Source organism: Babylonia areolata, chromosome 4 (assembly GCF_041734735.1).
Source record: "Babylonia areolata isolate BAREFJ2019XMU chromosome 4, ASM4173473v1, whole genome shotgun sequence".
Classification (NCBI taxonomy): Eukaryota; Metazoa; Mollusca; class Gastropoda; order Neogastropoda; family Buccinidae; genus Babylonia; species Babylonia areolata.
The window spans coordinates 58,501,310-58,516,309 of NC_134879.1; the positions used below are offsets into that span (position 1 = coordinate 58,501,310).

General features: G+C 54.0%; 1 protein-coding gene across 1 annotated transcript in view; it reads left to right on the forward strand.

The window, feature by feature from the left end:
- Positions 1-11,944, forward strand: part of LOC143281504 (uncharacterized) — a 44,400-nt gene extending 32,456 nt beyond the window's left edge. Inside the window, exons 4-8 of the mRNA XM_076586712.1 lie at positions 3,613-3,732; positions 5,193-5,292; positions 7,657-7,869; positions 9,111-9,283; positions 10,249-11,944. Coding sequence (XP_076442827.1) covers positions 3,613-3,732; positions 5,193-5,292; positions 7,657-7,869; positions 9,111-9,283; positions 10,249-10,637 — 995 coding nt within the window. The 3' untranslated portion in view covers positions 10,638-11,944. The remainder of the gene's footprint in view (positions 1-3,612; positions 3,733-5,192; positions 5,293-7,656; positions 7,870-9,110; positions 9,284-10,248) is intronic.
- Positions 11,945-15,000: the final 3,056 nt, after the last annotated feature.

Below are 15,000 nucleotides of genomic sequence, written 5' to 3' on the forward strand. Positions count from 1 at the left end.
GGGGGAGAGGGGGGAGAGAGGGGGAGGCGAGGAGAGAGAGAAGGGGGGGGGGGGGAGGAGGGGAAAAAAAGAGAGGGGGAGAAAAAAGGGGGGGGGAAAGGGGGGGGGAAAGGGAGGACAGGGGGGGAGAGAGAGAAAGGGGGGGGGAGGGGGGAAGAGAGGGGGGAGGAGAAGAGAGAAAAAGGGGGGGAAGGGAGAGGAAAAGAGAGAAGAGAGAGAGAGGGAGGGGAGAGGAGAGAAGGGGGAAGAAAGGGGGGGAAGGGGAGAGGAGGGGAGGAGAGAGAAAGGGGGGGGGAGAGGGGAGAGAGAGAGAGAGGGGGAGAGGGAGAGAGAGAGGGGAAAAATAAGGGGGGGGGAGAGAGAGAGAGAGAAGGGGGGGGAAGAGGGAGGGAAGAGAGATAGAGAGGGGAGAGAGAGAGAGAAAAGGAGGAGAGGTGGAGGGAAAAGGAGAGGGGGGGAGAGGGGGAAAGGAGAGAGGAGAAAAGGGGGGGGAGGGGGGAGAGGGGAAAAGAAGAGAGAGAAAAGGGGGGGGAAGAGGGAGGACAGAGAGATAGAGGAAAAAGGGGGGGGAAAGGGAGAGGGAGAAGAGAAGAAAAAGAGGGAGGGAGGAAAAGGGGGAGAGGGAAAAGAGGGAGGAGGGAGAGAGGGGAGGAAAGGGGGGAAAAAGAGGGAGGACAGAGGAAGAGAGGAGAGAGAGAGAGAAGAGGAGAGAGAGAGAGGGGAAAGGGGGGGGGGGAGGGAAGAGAGAGAGAGAGAGGGGAGAGAGGGAGGAGTGGAGAGGAGGAAGAGAGAGGGGGGGAAAAGGGGAAAGAGAAAAAAAGGGGGAAGGATGGGGGGGGGAGGAGAGGGAAGGAGGAGAGAAAAAAGGGGGGAGAAGAGAGTGAGGAGGAGGGGGGGAAGAGAGAGAGAGAGAGAGGGGAAAAGGTAGGAGGAGGAAAAAGAGAGGGGGAGAGAGGAGAGGGAAAAGAGGGGGGGAATAGAGGAGGGAGAAGAAGAAAAGAGAGGGGGAGGAAAAGGAGAGGGGGGGAAGTAGGAGAGAGGGGAAAAGGGGGGGGGGACGGGAGAGAGAGAGAGAGAGAGGGGAGGGAAAAAGAGGGGTGGGGGGGAAAAGGGGAGGAGGAACAGAGGGGAACAGGTAGGAGAGAAAAGGGAGGAGGGGGGAGAAGAGGAGGGGAACAGAGGGGGAACGGGTAGAAAGGAGAGAGAGGGGAGAGAGAAGAGAGAGGGTGGAGAGAGATAGAGAGAGGAGGGGGGGGGAGGGAAGAGAGTTTGGAGAGAGAGAGAGGAGGGGGAGAGAGAAAGAGAGGGAGGGGGGAAAGGGAGGAGAAGAGGGGGAGAAGAGGGGGGGAGGAGGAAGAGAGGGAGGGGAGAGAGGAGGGGAAGAGGGGGAAGGAGAGGGGAAGAGAGAGGGGGGAGAAAGAGAGAGGGAAAGAGGGGGGAGAAGGTGGGAGAGAGAAGAGAGGGGGAGGGGAAAGAAGGGGAGGAGAGAGTAGAGAGGAGGAACGGAGGGAGAAGGGGTAGAGAGAGAGAAGAGAGGGGGAGAGAGGGGAGAGAGGGGGGAGGTAGAGGAGAGGAAAAAGGGGGGAGGGAAAAAGGAGAAAAGAAGAAGAGGGGGAAAGAGGGAGGAGGAGTAGGAGAGAGGAAACAGAGGGGGGGGGAAGGAGAAAGGGAGAAGAGAGAGGGGAGAGAGAAGGGGAGAGGGGGAGGAAGAGAAGAGAGAGGGGAAACAGAGGGGGGAACGGGTAGAGAGAGAGAAGGGGGGAAGAGAAGAGAGGGGGAAAGAGGGAGGGGGAAAAGGAGGGAGAAGGGTGAGGAGAGAAGGAAGAGGGGGGGGGGGATAGGAGGGGAGGGGGAGAGAGAGGGGAAAGAGATAGAGAGAGAGAAGGGGAAGGGGGAGAGGAAAGAGAGGGGGAAAGAGGGGGGAGACGGGTAGAGAGAAGAAGGAGAGGAGAGAGGAGGAGAGAGTAGAGAGGGGGGGGAGAGAGAGAGGGGGAGAGAGGAGAGAGGAGAGGAGAGAGAGGGAAGAGGGGGCGAAAAAAGGGGGAAAGGAGGGGGACCACGGGGTATAGACAATTGCTTTTTTCACCGCCTGTGGGCAAATTTGAAAAAAAAGGTAAGAATATGCACGCCCCAAAGAAAAATTCTTTATAAAGAAGATGTAATCACAAAAATTTCAAAACATCATAACCTAAATATGCTTAAGAGAGAGAGGTGTGTAAAAGAGAGAAGGGTAAAGAGGGAAGGTGTGGTAAAAAGAGGACAGAGGTGAGAGGGTGTGTGAAAGAGGGGTGAAAGGAAAAGAGAGTGAAGAGAGAGAGGTGGAAAAAGAGAGAAGAGAGTGAGGGGGGAGGGGAAAGAGAGAGAGTGAAAGAGGGGAAAGAGAGTAAAAGAGGGAGTGGTTTTTAAAAGAAGAGAAGGGGAGGGAAAGGGTGAAAAGAGAGAGAGAGATGGAAAAGGGGTGGAAAAGAAGAGGAGAGAGGAAAGGAGAGAGAGAAAGGGGGAAAAAGGGCAAGGGAGAGGGGGAGAGAGAGAGGAAAGTGAGAGAGAGAGGGACAATTGAACTGGACCCCCTCGCGCTAACAAAGTGGCATTGTTAATGCGTCACCCCCCGCCCACCTGTCGACAACCCTTTTGCCCATCCCCCCCCTCTCAGCCCCCCACCCTCTCCCCACCCCCCAAAAACCCCGTCCCCTGTACGCTCTTTCCACACGTATTGAGGGGGGGCAGTCAACCGGGAAAAAAAAAAATTTGGGGGGGGGAAAACAACAACAAAAAACCCCAACAGAATGTTGTAGTTTAAAAAAATAACGTAATTGTTACATCGTCTGTTAAATCTGGCAGCGGGAAATCTCCAAATGACGGCGATAACCTCCAGGCTCTTTAAAAATGGGGGACCCCTTTTCATGACGTGCCACATTGGGGGGAAACCGTCAAGCGTCAATGATTGGGGATCGTCATGAAAAAAGTGCTGCCCCAGTTGTGGGGTGCGAGGTGTTTTCTAGGTCCGGGTTTCTGGGGGGGGATAATGCGGTGCAAAACTGGAGTTCGATTTATATCGTCTTCCCCGGGGGGACCACTTGACTTTTAAAAAAATGCGCTATATTCGGTGATAGGCGAACTAAAAAGTATCATCCCGTTTTCTTCTGGAGAAAGGGAGTTTGTTGCTGTGTCGTTACTTGAGCCTAAGTATAACAGAATAACAGAGTCGGCACTGTCCTTTTTTTGGTGAATAGTTTACACCGTGTTTCTAAACTATTGCACGGAATTTTTTTAAGTTTTTTTGGGAGATGAGGGGGAGGGGGAGGGGGAGTATAGCCTCATAGTTCAAAGTGTACTTTGACTCGATCAAATTTTATTGTGCAAATTGTACCCAAATGGGTTACAGGGGTGTCGTCTTTTTAAGTGAAAGAAAAGGAAAAAAAAGGCTTTCTTTGCCACCGTCTCCACACAGGGCTGTGAAGTGAACACCAGAGGGTGTGGCCTGACTGAACACCAGTGGGTGTGGCCTGACTGAACACCAGAGGGTTTTTGGGCCCGAGAACCCTGGGTGTGGCCCCTTAAAAAAAGGGGGGTTGCCCGAAACACCGAGGGTGTGGCCCCGACTGAACACAGGGTGGGCCCCGCTGAAAAACCCCGAGGGTGTGGCCCGACTGAACACCAGGGGTGTGGCCGATGAACCCAGAGGGGTGTGGGCCCCGATGAACCCGGGGGTGGCCCGAGAAAAAAAGGGGTGTGGGGTGACTGAACACCCGGGGTGTGGCCCCGAATAACACCCGGGGGTGGCCTGATACACCAGGGGGGTTTTTGGGCCTCTCCCGGGATGAACCACCAAAGTGGGGGGCACCTGGGTTCCACCGTGAAAAATGGGGGTGGGGTGCCTGGAAATACCCGTGGGTGTCCTTGGTCCCAAAAGGAACATGGGCATAGAAAAAGCCCGGGGGGGTAGGGGCAGCCCCAAAAAGGTGGTCAGTCGGGTTTTTTGGGTTCCAAGGGAACGCAGGGGGTGGGGTTTGGGGGGGTTGTTGGGGTTTTTGGGGGGGGCGGGGGGTGGTTTAGTTTTGGGTTTGGTGTTTGGGGGTTTTTTTTGGGGTTTGGTGGGAAATTTTTGGGGGGTGGGGGGGTGTTGGGTTTGTTTTTTTGGGTTGGGTGGGGTTTTTCGGGGGGGGGTTTTTTTTGGGGGTTTTTTTGGGGGGTGGGGGTTGGGTTGGGGTTGGTGGGTGGTGTTGTTTTGGTGTGGTGTGGTGTTGTGGTGTTTGGGGGTTTTTGGGTTTTGGGGTGTTTTTTGGGTTTTTGGGGATTTTTTGGGGGTGGTGTTTTTGGGTTTTGGGGTGGTGGTTGTGTTGTGGTTTGTGGGGGTGTTTTGTGGTGTTTTTGGTTGGGGGGGTTTTGGGGTTTGGTTGTGGGGGTTTTTTGGGTTTTTGGTTGTGGTGTTGTGGGGTTTGTTGTGGGGGGTGGTTGTGGGGTGTGGGGGGGTGGTTTTTGTGGGGTGGTGGTGTGGGGTTGGGGGGTTTTTGTGGGTTTTTGGTGTTGGGGGTGTGGTGTTGTTTTGGGGTGTGGGGGTTTTGGGTGGTTTTTTGGTTGTTGTTTTTGGGTGTTGGGGGTTTTTTTGTGGTGTGGTGTGGTGTGGGGTGGGTTGTTTTGTTTTTTTGTGGTTGGTGGGTGTGGTGTTTTTTGGGTTGGGGTGGTTTGGGGGGTGGTGTGGTGTGTTGTGGGTTTGTTGTGTGGTGTTGTTGTGTTTGGTGGTGGGGGTGGTGGTGTGGGTTTTGGTGGGGTGGTGTGGTTTGGGGGGTGGGGGGTGGGGGGTTGGGGGGTGTGGGTTGGGGTGGTTTTGGTGTGGTGTTGGTGTGGTTGTTGGTGTTTTGGGGGGGGGTTTTTGGTGTGGTGTTTTGTGGTGGTTTTGGGGGTTTTGGTGGGTTTTGGGTGGTGGGGGTTTTTTTTTGGTTGGGTTTTTTGGGGTTGTGGTGTGCGCCGGGGGTTTTCGTGTGTGTGTATGCGTGCGCGCTCGCGCGCGCGCGCGTGTGTGTGTGTTTGTGAGCGCGCGCGCGCGCGTGTGTGTGCGTGTGTGTGCGTGTGCGTGTGCGTGCGTGTGTGTGTGTGTGTGTGTGTGCACGGCGTATGACGGTGTGTATAAGTATGTGTGTGCGTGCATTCGTACGTGTGTGTGTGTGTGTGTGTGTGTGTGTGTGTTGCAGACATCGTGATACCAGAATACTGTGATGGCGTTCAGTTCAACTCCAGCCTGCAGTGCTGCTGTGACGAGACGTTGAATGACATCCCGAAACACGACTGTCAGTAAGTGTGCCCCCCCCCCCCATCCCGAAACACGACTAACAGTAAGTGTGCACCCCTCCCCCCCATCCCGAAACACGACTGTCAGTAAGTGTGCCCCCCCCCTCCCGAAACACGACTGTCAGTAAGTGTGCCCCCCCCCCACGACTCCCGAAACACGACTAACAGTAAGTGATGTGCCCCCCACCCCCATCCGAACACGACAGGTCAGTAAAGTGTGCCCCCCCCCCCCCAGTTCCTGAAACACGACCAGTCAGTGAAGTGGTGCCCCCCCCCCCCATCCCGAAACACGACTGTCAGTAAGTGTGCCCCCCCCCCATCCCTGAACCCGACAGTCAGTAAGTGTGCCCCCCCCCCCCTTCCTGAAACACGACTGTCAGTAAGTGTGCCACCCCCCCCTCCCTGAACACGACTGTCAGTAAGTGTGCCCCCCCCCCCTTCCCTGAAAAACAGACTATCAGTAAGTGTGCCCCCCCCCCCTTCCCTGAAAACGACTATCAGTAAGTGTGCCCCCCCCCCTCTCCGAAACACGACTGTCAGTAAGTGTGCCCCCCCCCTTCCTGAAAACACGACTGTCAGTAAGTGTGCCCCCCCCCTCCTGAAACACGACTGTCAGTAAGTGTGCCCCCCCCCCTTCCTGAAACACGACTGTCAGTAAGTGTGCCCCCCCCCATCCCTGAAACACGACTGTCAGTAAGTGTGCCCCCCCCCATCCTGAAACACGACTGTCAGTAAGTGTGCCCCCCCCCCCTTCCTGAAACACGACTGTCAGTAAGTGTGCCCCCCCCCCCTTCCTGAAACACGACTGTCAGTAAGTTGCCCCCCCCCCCTTCCTGAAACACGACTGTCAGTAAGTGTGCCCCCCCCCCCTTCCTGAAACACGACTGTCAGTAAGTGTGCCCCCCCCCCCTTCCTGAAACACGACTGTCAGTAAGTGTGCCCCCCCCCCCCTTCCTGAAACACGACTGTCAGTAAGTGTGCCCCCCCCCCTTCCTGAAACACGACTGTCAGTAAGTGTGCCCCCCCCCCCTTCCTGAAACACGACTGTCAGTAAGTGTGCCCCCCCCCTTCCTGAAACACGACTGTCAGTAAGTGTGCCCCCCCCCCCTTCCTGAAACACGACTGTCAGTAAGTGTGCCCCCCCCCCCTTCCTGAAACACGACTGTCAGTAAGTGTGCCCCCCCCCCCTTCCTGAAACACGACTGTCAGTAAGTGTGCCCCCCCCCCTTCCTGAAACACGACTGTCAGTAAGTGTGCCCCCCCCCCCCCTTCCTGAAACACGACTGTCAGTAAGTGTGCCCCCCCCCCCTTCCTGAAACACGACTGTCAGTAAGTGTGCCCCCCCCCCTTCCTGAAACACGACTGTCAGTAAGTGTGCCCCCCCCCCCCTTCCTGAAACACGACAGTCAGTAAGTGTGCCCCCCCCCCCCTTCCTGAAACACGACAGTCAGTAAGTGTGCCCCCCCCATCCAGACTGTCAGGTAAGTGTGCCCCCCCCCCCTCCCGCTGTCGTACGTGTGCCCCCCTTCCTTAATCACGACTGTCAGTAAGTGTGCCCCCCCCCCCCCCATCCCGACTGTCAGTAAGTGTGCCCCCCCCCCTTCCTGAATCACGACTGTCAGTAAGTGTGCCCCCCCCCGCTTCCTGAAACACGACTGTCAGTATGTGTGCCCCCCCCCCCCTGCCCCCCCTCACCACCACCCCACCACCCATCCCGAAACACCCTGTCAGTGAGAGTGACGCCCCCCCCCCTCCTCCCCCATTCCGCCTCACAGACCTCACCAGTGTTGTTTTCCCATCAAAGTGGATAATTCTACAGAATTCTACCAGGGACATCCCCTTTTACTGCCGTGGATTCTTTAACGTGCGCTAAGTGCATGCTACTCTCTGTGTCTGTCTCTCCCTCTCTCTGTCTCTCTCTCCCTCTCTTCACTGACATTGATTTCGGTCACGTCAGTAACGAAGTTGACCACGGCATGTCATATCATTCCTCTTCGTGACATGTTTGTATTGTACTGTGCTTCATGAACCTTGTGGACAGTCAGGTAGTCTATTCTGCTCTGTTCTGTTCTGTTCTATTCTGTTCTGTTCTGTTTTGTTCTATTCTGCTCTGTTCTGTTTTGTTCTGCTCTGTTCTGTTCTATTCTGTTCTATTCTGCTCTGTTCTGTTCTGTTCTATTCTGTTCTGTTCTATTCTTTTCTGTTCTATTCTGTTCTATTCTGCTCTGTTCTATTCTGCTCTGTTCTATTCTGTTCTGTTCTATTCTGCTCTGTTCTATTCTGTTCTACTCTGTTCTATTCTGCTCTGTTCTATTCTGTTCTATTCTACTCTGTTCTATTCTGTTCTGTTCTATTCTGTTCTATCAGGTGTTGCGGCACGAAAGCCTACCTGTGGAACCAGACGAAACCTGACAAGTGCATGGGAACGTGCGGCACACAGCGCTACCACGTGCACACCCAGATGTGCTGCGACGAGATCGTCCGAAACTCCTCCTCCAACACCGACATCTGCTGCGGACGTCAGATCTTTGACAGCGAAACCTACAGCTGCTGCAACAGGACCATCCCTGTAGACCGGAAGTAGGTTGAACTGGCTTTGTTCATCTCCATGTGAAGCGCAGTTATTCTGGCACATCCCTGTCACATGATGTAACTGTCTGAGGGTCAGCAACGTTCAGTTGTTTCCCTGCTTCTTTAACTTAGTATGTCATCTCGCCTCTTGAAGTACAAATGTACAATATATGAATTCCTCAGTATAGAGAAAGAGGGACACACACACACACACACACACACACACACACACACACAGAGACAGAGACAGAGATTGAGGAGAGAATATGAGAGAGAGAGAGAGAGAGAGAGAGAGAGGGTGTATTGTATTGTAATGTATTATATTGTATTGTATTTCTCTTTTTTGTCACAGTATATTTCTCTGCGTGAAATTCGGGCTGCTCTCCCCAGCGAGAGCGCGTCGCAACACGGAGGCCATCTTGTTCTTTTCTCTGTGTGCAGTTTTGTTTTTTGTTGTTGTTTTTGCTTTTCCTATCGAAGTTGATTTTTGCCAGGAACAACCCTTTTGTTGCCGTGGGTTCTTTTACGTGCTGTTAGTGCATGCTGCACACAGGACCTTGGTTTATCTTCTCATCCGAATGACTAGCGTCCAGACCACCACTCAAGGTCGAGCGGAGGGGGAGAAAATATCGGCGGCTGAGCCGTGATTCGAACCAGCGCGCTCAGATTCTCTCGCTTCCGAGGCGGACGCGTTACCTCTAGGCCATCACTGCACTGTGGAATGGAAGGAGGGGAGAGCAGCTGCACAGTCGGCTGGTTGCCCCTGACAACCACAACACAACGAAACAATACCAGAATCACTTCTTTGCTCATACACTGCACTTGCGCGGCTTTTTCCGATTCTATTTGTGAGGACAGCTCAACAGTTGTCCGTCAGCCAACTGGCCATCGCGCAGTGACTGTGTGTCCACCATAGTCACACCCTTTCTTCGCATTCGAAAGAGACAGACAGACAGAGAAAGAAACAGAGAGAGACAGACAGAGACAGTCACACAGAGAGAGACAGAGAGAGAGAGACAGAGACAGTCACATAGAGAGAGAAACAGACAGAGAGATGATAGAGAGAGAGAGAGAGACAGAGACAGAGACAGAGACAGCCACGCACACAAACACACACACACACACACACACACACAGAGAAAGACAGTGAGTGAGAGAGACGCAATCTCAGAGAAAGACAGACAGACAGACAGACAGACAGACAGACAGATAAGACCCCATGACGGCCCAGTTGTGTGACTCATCTTCAGGACTCACGGCTGCTGTGAGTGGCGCTACCCTTTCAACAAGGCCACCATGCGCTGTGACCGCAAGTCGCGTGTGGCGTCACTGAAAATACGTCAGCGCTTCCGGCCTCTGGACCTGTGTCAGAGAGGTCTGCCGCTCTATGACGTCACCTGGCCCGCCCTGCCACTCCGCAACGGTTAGTGCCTGCTATTGTTGCACACACACACACACACACACACACACACACACACACACACACACACACACACACACACACACACACACACACACACACACACCACACACACACACACACACACACACACACACACACACACACACACACACACACACACACCACACACACACACACACCACACACACACACACACCACACACACACACACACACCACACACACACACACACACACACACACACACACACCACACACACACACACACACACACACACACACCACACACACCACACACACACCACACACACACACACACACACACACACCACACACACACACACACACCACACACACACACACACACCACACACACACACACACACCACACACACACACACACCACACACACACACACACACCACACACACACACACACACACACACACACACACACACCACACACACCACACACACACCACACACACACACACACACACACACACCACACACACACACACACACACACACACAACACACACACACACACACACACACACACACACACACACACACACACCACACACACACACACACACACCACACACACACACACACACACACACACACACACACACACACACACACACACACACACACACACACCACACACACACACACACACCACACACACACACACACACACACACACACACACACACACACACACACACACACACACACACACACACACACACACACACACACACACACACACACACACACACACACACACACACACACACACACACACACATGTTGTCATTTACGCAATAAAATTGTTTGCGCAAAAGACATCCTTTAATGTTGTTACATGCGCAAAAGCCGTCTCCTAAATAATAACTCTACCAACCCAACACTCCACACCCCCCCACCCCCACCCCCACCCCATGTTCTCCATTCCAGCCTCCCACACACACATCCGGGCCATCCCAGACAGCTGCAGGATCAGCGTCAGGAAAGACAACTCGGGCGACACGAGGATCACCGTCCCTTTCTCCTCCTTCGCCATCGTCTGGCGCCACCCTGTCCAGGACTGCCCGCTGACCACGGCCCCCGGCAGCACGCCCACCCTGCGGCTGGTGGTCAAGGTGAGGGGCCGGGAGGGGAGCTGCGACGTCACTGACAGGGACCTGCAGGACTACCTGCACGGGAAGGTGATGGACCTGTACGTCAGGAAGGGCCTGCTGTGCGCGGAGGGCGAGGGGCCCGTGCTGAGGCTGAAGGCAGGCAACAACGCCGTCATCTTCCTGGGCGGCGCCGCTAGGTCCCTCATGGCGCAGACCCTGCACTGACCGGCCCGCCCTGTGCCTGTCCGTGAGGAGGGGTGTCAAGTCAGACATTGAGCAGTTTGTTTGTTTGTTGTTTTTGTTTGTTTGTTTTTTGTGGGGGGGTTTTGGCGGGGAGGGGGGGGGGGGGGTGTCAGTTCAGACATTGAACAGTGCTTTTTTTCTTCTTCTTTTTTTTTTACATGACTGTTTATTGTGCATGGGCTTGAACGTTGTGTCCAATCTTTGCTGATAAGACACAGGAGGAGTATAGAGAGAGGGAGAGAGAAAGAGAGAGGGAGAGAGAGGGAGAGGGAGAGAGATGGAGAGAGAGAGAGAGGCCGAACAGGGAGACAGGCAGGAGGGAGGGAGATAGAGGGGGGAGTTGCAGAGAGAGAGAGAGAGAGAGAGGGGGGGGGGGGGTAGGGGCAGAGAGAGAGAGAGAGGGAGAGAGAGAGAGAGAGGCAGTTGGAGATAATATCTCCAGTTGGAGATAATAAAGATAATAAAGTTATTCTTATCTTCTTATCTTATCTTAGGAGGGAGGGAGAGAGGGGGGAGGGGCAGAGAGAGAGAAAGGGGGGGGGGAGGGGCAGAGAGAGAGAGAGGCAGGAGGGAGAGAGATAGAGGGGGGAGGGGCAGAGAGAGAGAGAGGGGGGGGGAGAGAGAGAGAGGCAGGAGGAGGGAGGGAGACGGGGGATAAAGATACACACAGAGCGAGAAAAACAAAGTGAGAGAGAACACTCCTAGTGATATACTGCAAATGAACATAACACTGTCTATTTAGGGGGGACAGGATACAAACTTTATCGCTGTCTGACTGTCGACGTAATTTCCATTGACGTCACCACAGGTCAGTGTCAGTGACCCTCCATCACCCCCTCCCTCCCCCCTTCACCCACACCTCTACTCACCACACATCATCCCCCCCCTCACCCACACCTCTACTCACCACACATCACCCCCTCCCTCCCCCTCACCCACACCTCTACTCACCACACATCACCCCCCCCTCACCCACACCTCTACTCACCACACATCACCCCCCCTCACCTACACCTCTACTCACCACACATCACCCCCCCTCACCCACACCTCTACTCACCACACATCACCCCCCCTCACCAACACCTCTACTCACCACACATCACCCCCCCGTCACCCTCACCCACACTTCTACTCACCACACATCACCCCCCCCTCACCCTCACCCACACCTCTACTCACCACACATCACCCCCTCCTCCCCCTCACCCACACCTCTACTCACCACACATCACCCCCTCCTCCCCCTCACCCACACCTCTACTCACCACACATCACCCCCCCCCCCTTCACCCACACCCCTACTCACCACACATCACCCCCCCCCCTTCACCCACACCTCTACTCACCACACATCACACCCCCCCCCTCACCCACACCTCTACTCACCACACATCACACCCCCCCCCTCACCCACACCTCTACTCACCACTCATCACCCCCTCCTCCCCCTCACCCACACCTCTACTCACCACACATCACCCTCCCCCCTCACCCACACCTCTACTCACCACACATCACCCCCCCCCCCCGCCCCCCCCTCACCCACACCTCTACTCACCACACATCACCCCCTCCTCCCCCTCACCCACACTTCTACTCACCACACATCACCCCCCCTCACCCACACCTCTACTCACCACACATCACCCCCCCTCACCCACACCTCTACTCACCACACATCACCCCACCCCCTCACCCACACCTCTACTCACCACACATCACCCCCCCTCACCCACACCTCTACTCACCAACCCCCACCATCACGCCCCCTTCAACCACACCTCTAACTCACCCCCAACACAACCCCCCCCTTCACCCACACCCCTACTCCCCACACATAACCCCCCCCTTCACCGCACACCCCTACTCACAAACACATCACCACCAGCCCCCTCCCCCACACCTCTACTCACCACAACATCACCCCCCCCATCACCCACAAACCGTCTACTCACATCACAACATCACCCCCCCCTTCACCCTCCACCCACAACCACTATTCAACCACACAATCAACCCCCCCCCCCCAGCCCCCCCCACCCCCTCCCCACACTCTACTCACCACACATCACCCCCCTCACCCACAACTATACTTACCACACATCATCACCCCTCCGTCCCCCTCACCCACACCTCTACTCACCACACATAACCCCCTCCCCCTCACCCACACCTCTACTCACCACACATCACCCCCCACTGATAAACGAGAGAGACAGAGAGACAGACAGACACAGACAGACAGACAGACAGAGATAAAAGAATGTGCAGTTGGTCATGGGCACATTATCATACATCATCGGAGTCTGGGAAAGCATTTATAGGAAATCCGCAAGAGAGAGAGAGAGAGAGAGAGAGAGAGAGAGAGAGAGAGAGACACACACACACACACACACACACACACACACACACACACACACACACACACACACACACACACACACACACACACAGAATGTTTAAGGTATCTGGTCATGGGCATATATACACAGAGAACAGTGGCGCGACAAAGAGAGATGGGATGGAGTGACTATTTTAGAAAGAGACATAAAACCGAAAGAAAGTGTGAATGAAATCCAGTCACTATGAAACACGGCAAGACAATGTGCAGGGCTGTCTCTTGCAGCTCCACGTAACAGATGAAATGCATGAGGTAATAATACTCAACAAACAGGCCATGCAGAACGGACAGGAAAACCATTAGTAGACACCCAGGCCTTGACACACAACTGCCAGAGCTGCAGGAATCTGGTGGACAGGTCTGTGTGGCGCCCCGGTCACTCTTCACAGAGCTGAAGGAATGTGGTGGACAGTTCTGTGTGGCGCCCCGGTCACTCTTCACAGAGCTGAAGGAATCTGGTGGACAGGTCTGTGTGGCGCCCCGGTCACTCTTCACAGAGCTGAAGGAATGTGGTGGACAGGTCTGTGTGGCGCCCCGGTCACTCTTCACAGAGCTGAAGGAATGTGGTGGACAGGTCTGTGTGGCGCCCCGGTCACTCTTCACAGACCTGAAGGAATCTGGTGGACAGTTCTGTGTGGCGCCCCGGTCACTCTTCACAGAGCTGAAGGAATGTGGTGGACAGGTCTGTGTGGCGCCCCGGTCACTCTTCACAGACCTGAAGGAATCTGGTGGACAGGTCTGTGTGGCGCCCCGGTCACTCTTCACAGAGCTGAAGGAATCTGGTTGACAGGTCTGTGTGGCGCCCCGGTCACTCTTCACAGACCTGAAGGAATCTGGTGGACAGGTCTGTGTGGCGCCCCGGTCACTCTTCACAGAGCTGAAGGAATCTGGTGGACAGGTCTGTGTGGCGCCCCGGTCACTCTTCACAGACCTGAAGGAATCTGGTGGACAGGTCTGTGTGGCGCCCCGGTCACTCTTCACAGACCTGAAGGAATGTGGTTGACAGGTCTGTGTGGCGCCCCAGTCACTCTTCACAGAGCTGAAGGAATGTGGTGGACAGGTCTGTGTGGCGCCCCGGTCACTCTTCACAGAGCTGAAGGAATCTGGTGGACAGGTCTGTGTGGCGCCCCGGTCACTCTTCACAGACCTGAAGGAATGTGGTTGACAGGTCTGTGTGGCGCCCCGGTCACTCTTCACAGACCTGAGGATAACAGAGGAATGCTTTCCGTCAGTCAATTGATATGAAAAACAATGTTTCCACTTCACTGATCCATGATAATACAAACAATGTTTCCACTCCACTGATCCATGATAATACAAACAATGTTTCCACTTCACTGATCCATGATAATACAAACAATGTTTCCACTTCACTGACCCATGATAATACAAACAATGTTTCCACTTCACTGATCCATGATAATACAAACAATGTTTCCACTTCACTGATCCATGATAATACAAACAATGTTTCCACTTCACTGATCCATGATAATACAAACAATGTTTCCACTTCACTGATCCATGATAATACAAACAATGTTTCCACTCTACTGATCCATGATAATACAAACAATGTTTCCACTTCACTGATCCATGATAATACAAACAATGTTTCCACTTCACTGATCCATGATAATACAAACAATGTTTCCACTTCACTGATCCATGATAATACAAACAATGTTTCCACTCCACTGATCCATGATAATACAAACATTGTTTCCACTCCACTGATCCATGATAATACAAACAATGTTTCCACTTCACTGATCCATGATAATACAAACAATGTTTCCACTTCACTGCCGGATCCATGATAAAAAGATGTTTCCACTTCACTGATCCATGATTATAACGGTAGTACAATTCACCCTGTCCTCTCATTAGAACATGTCTCATATTTCTTGAATTCTCACATTGATGATATATATACTCCGT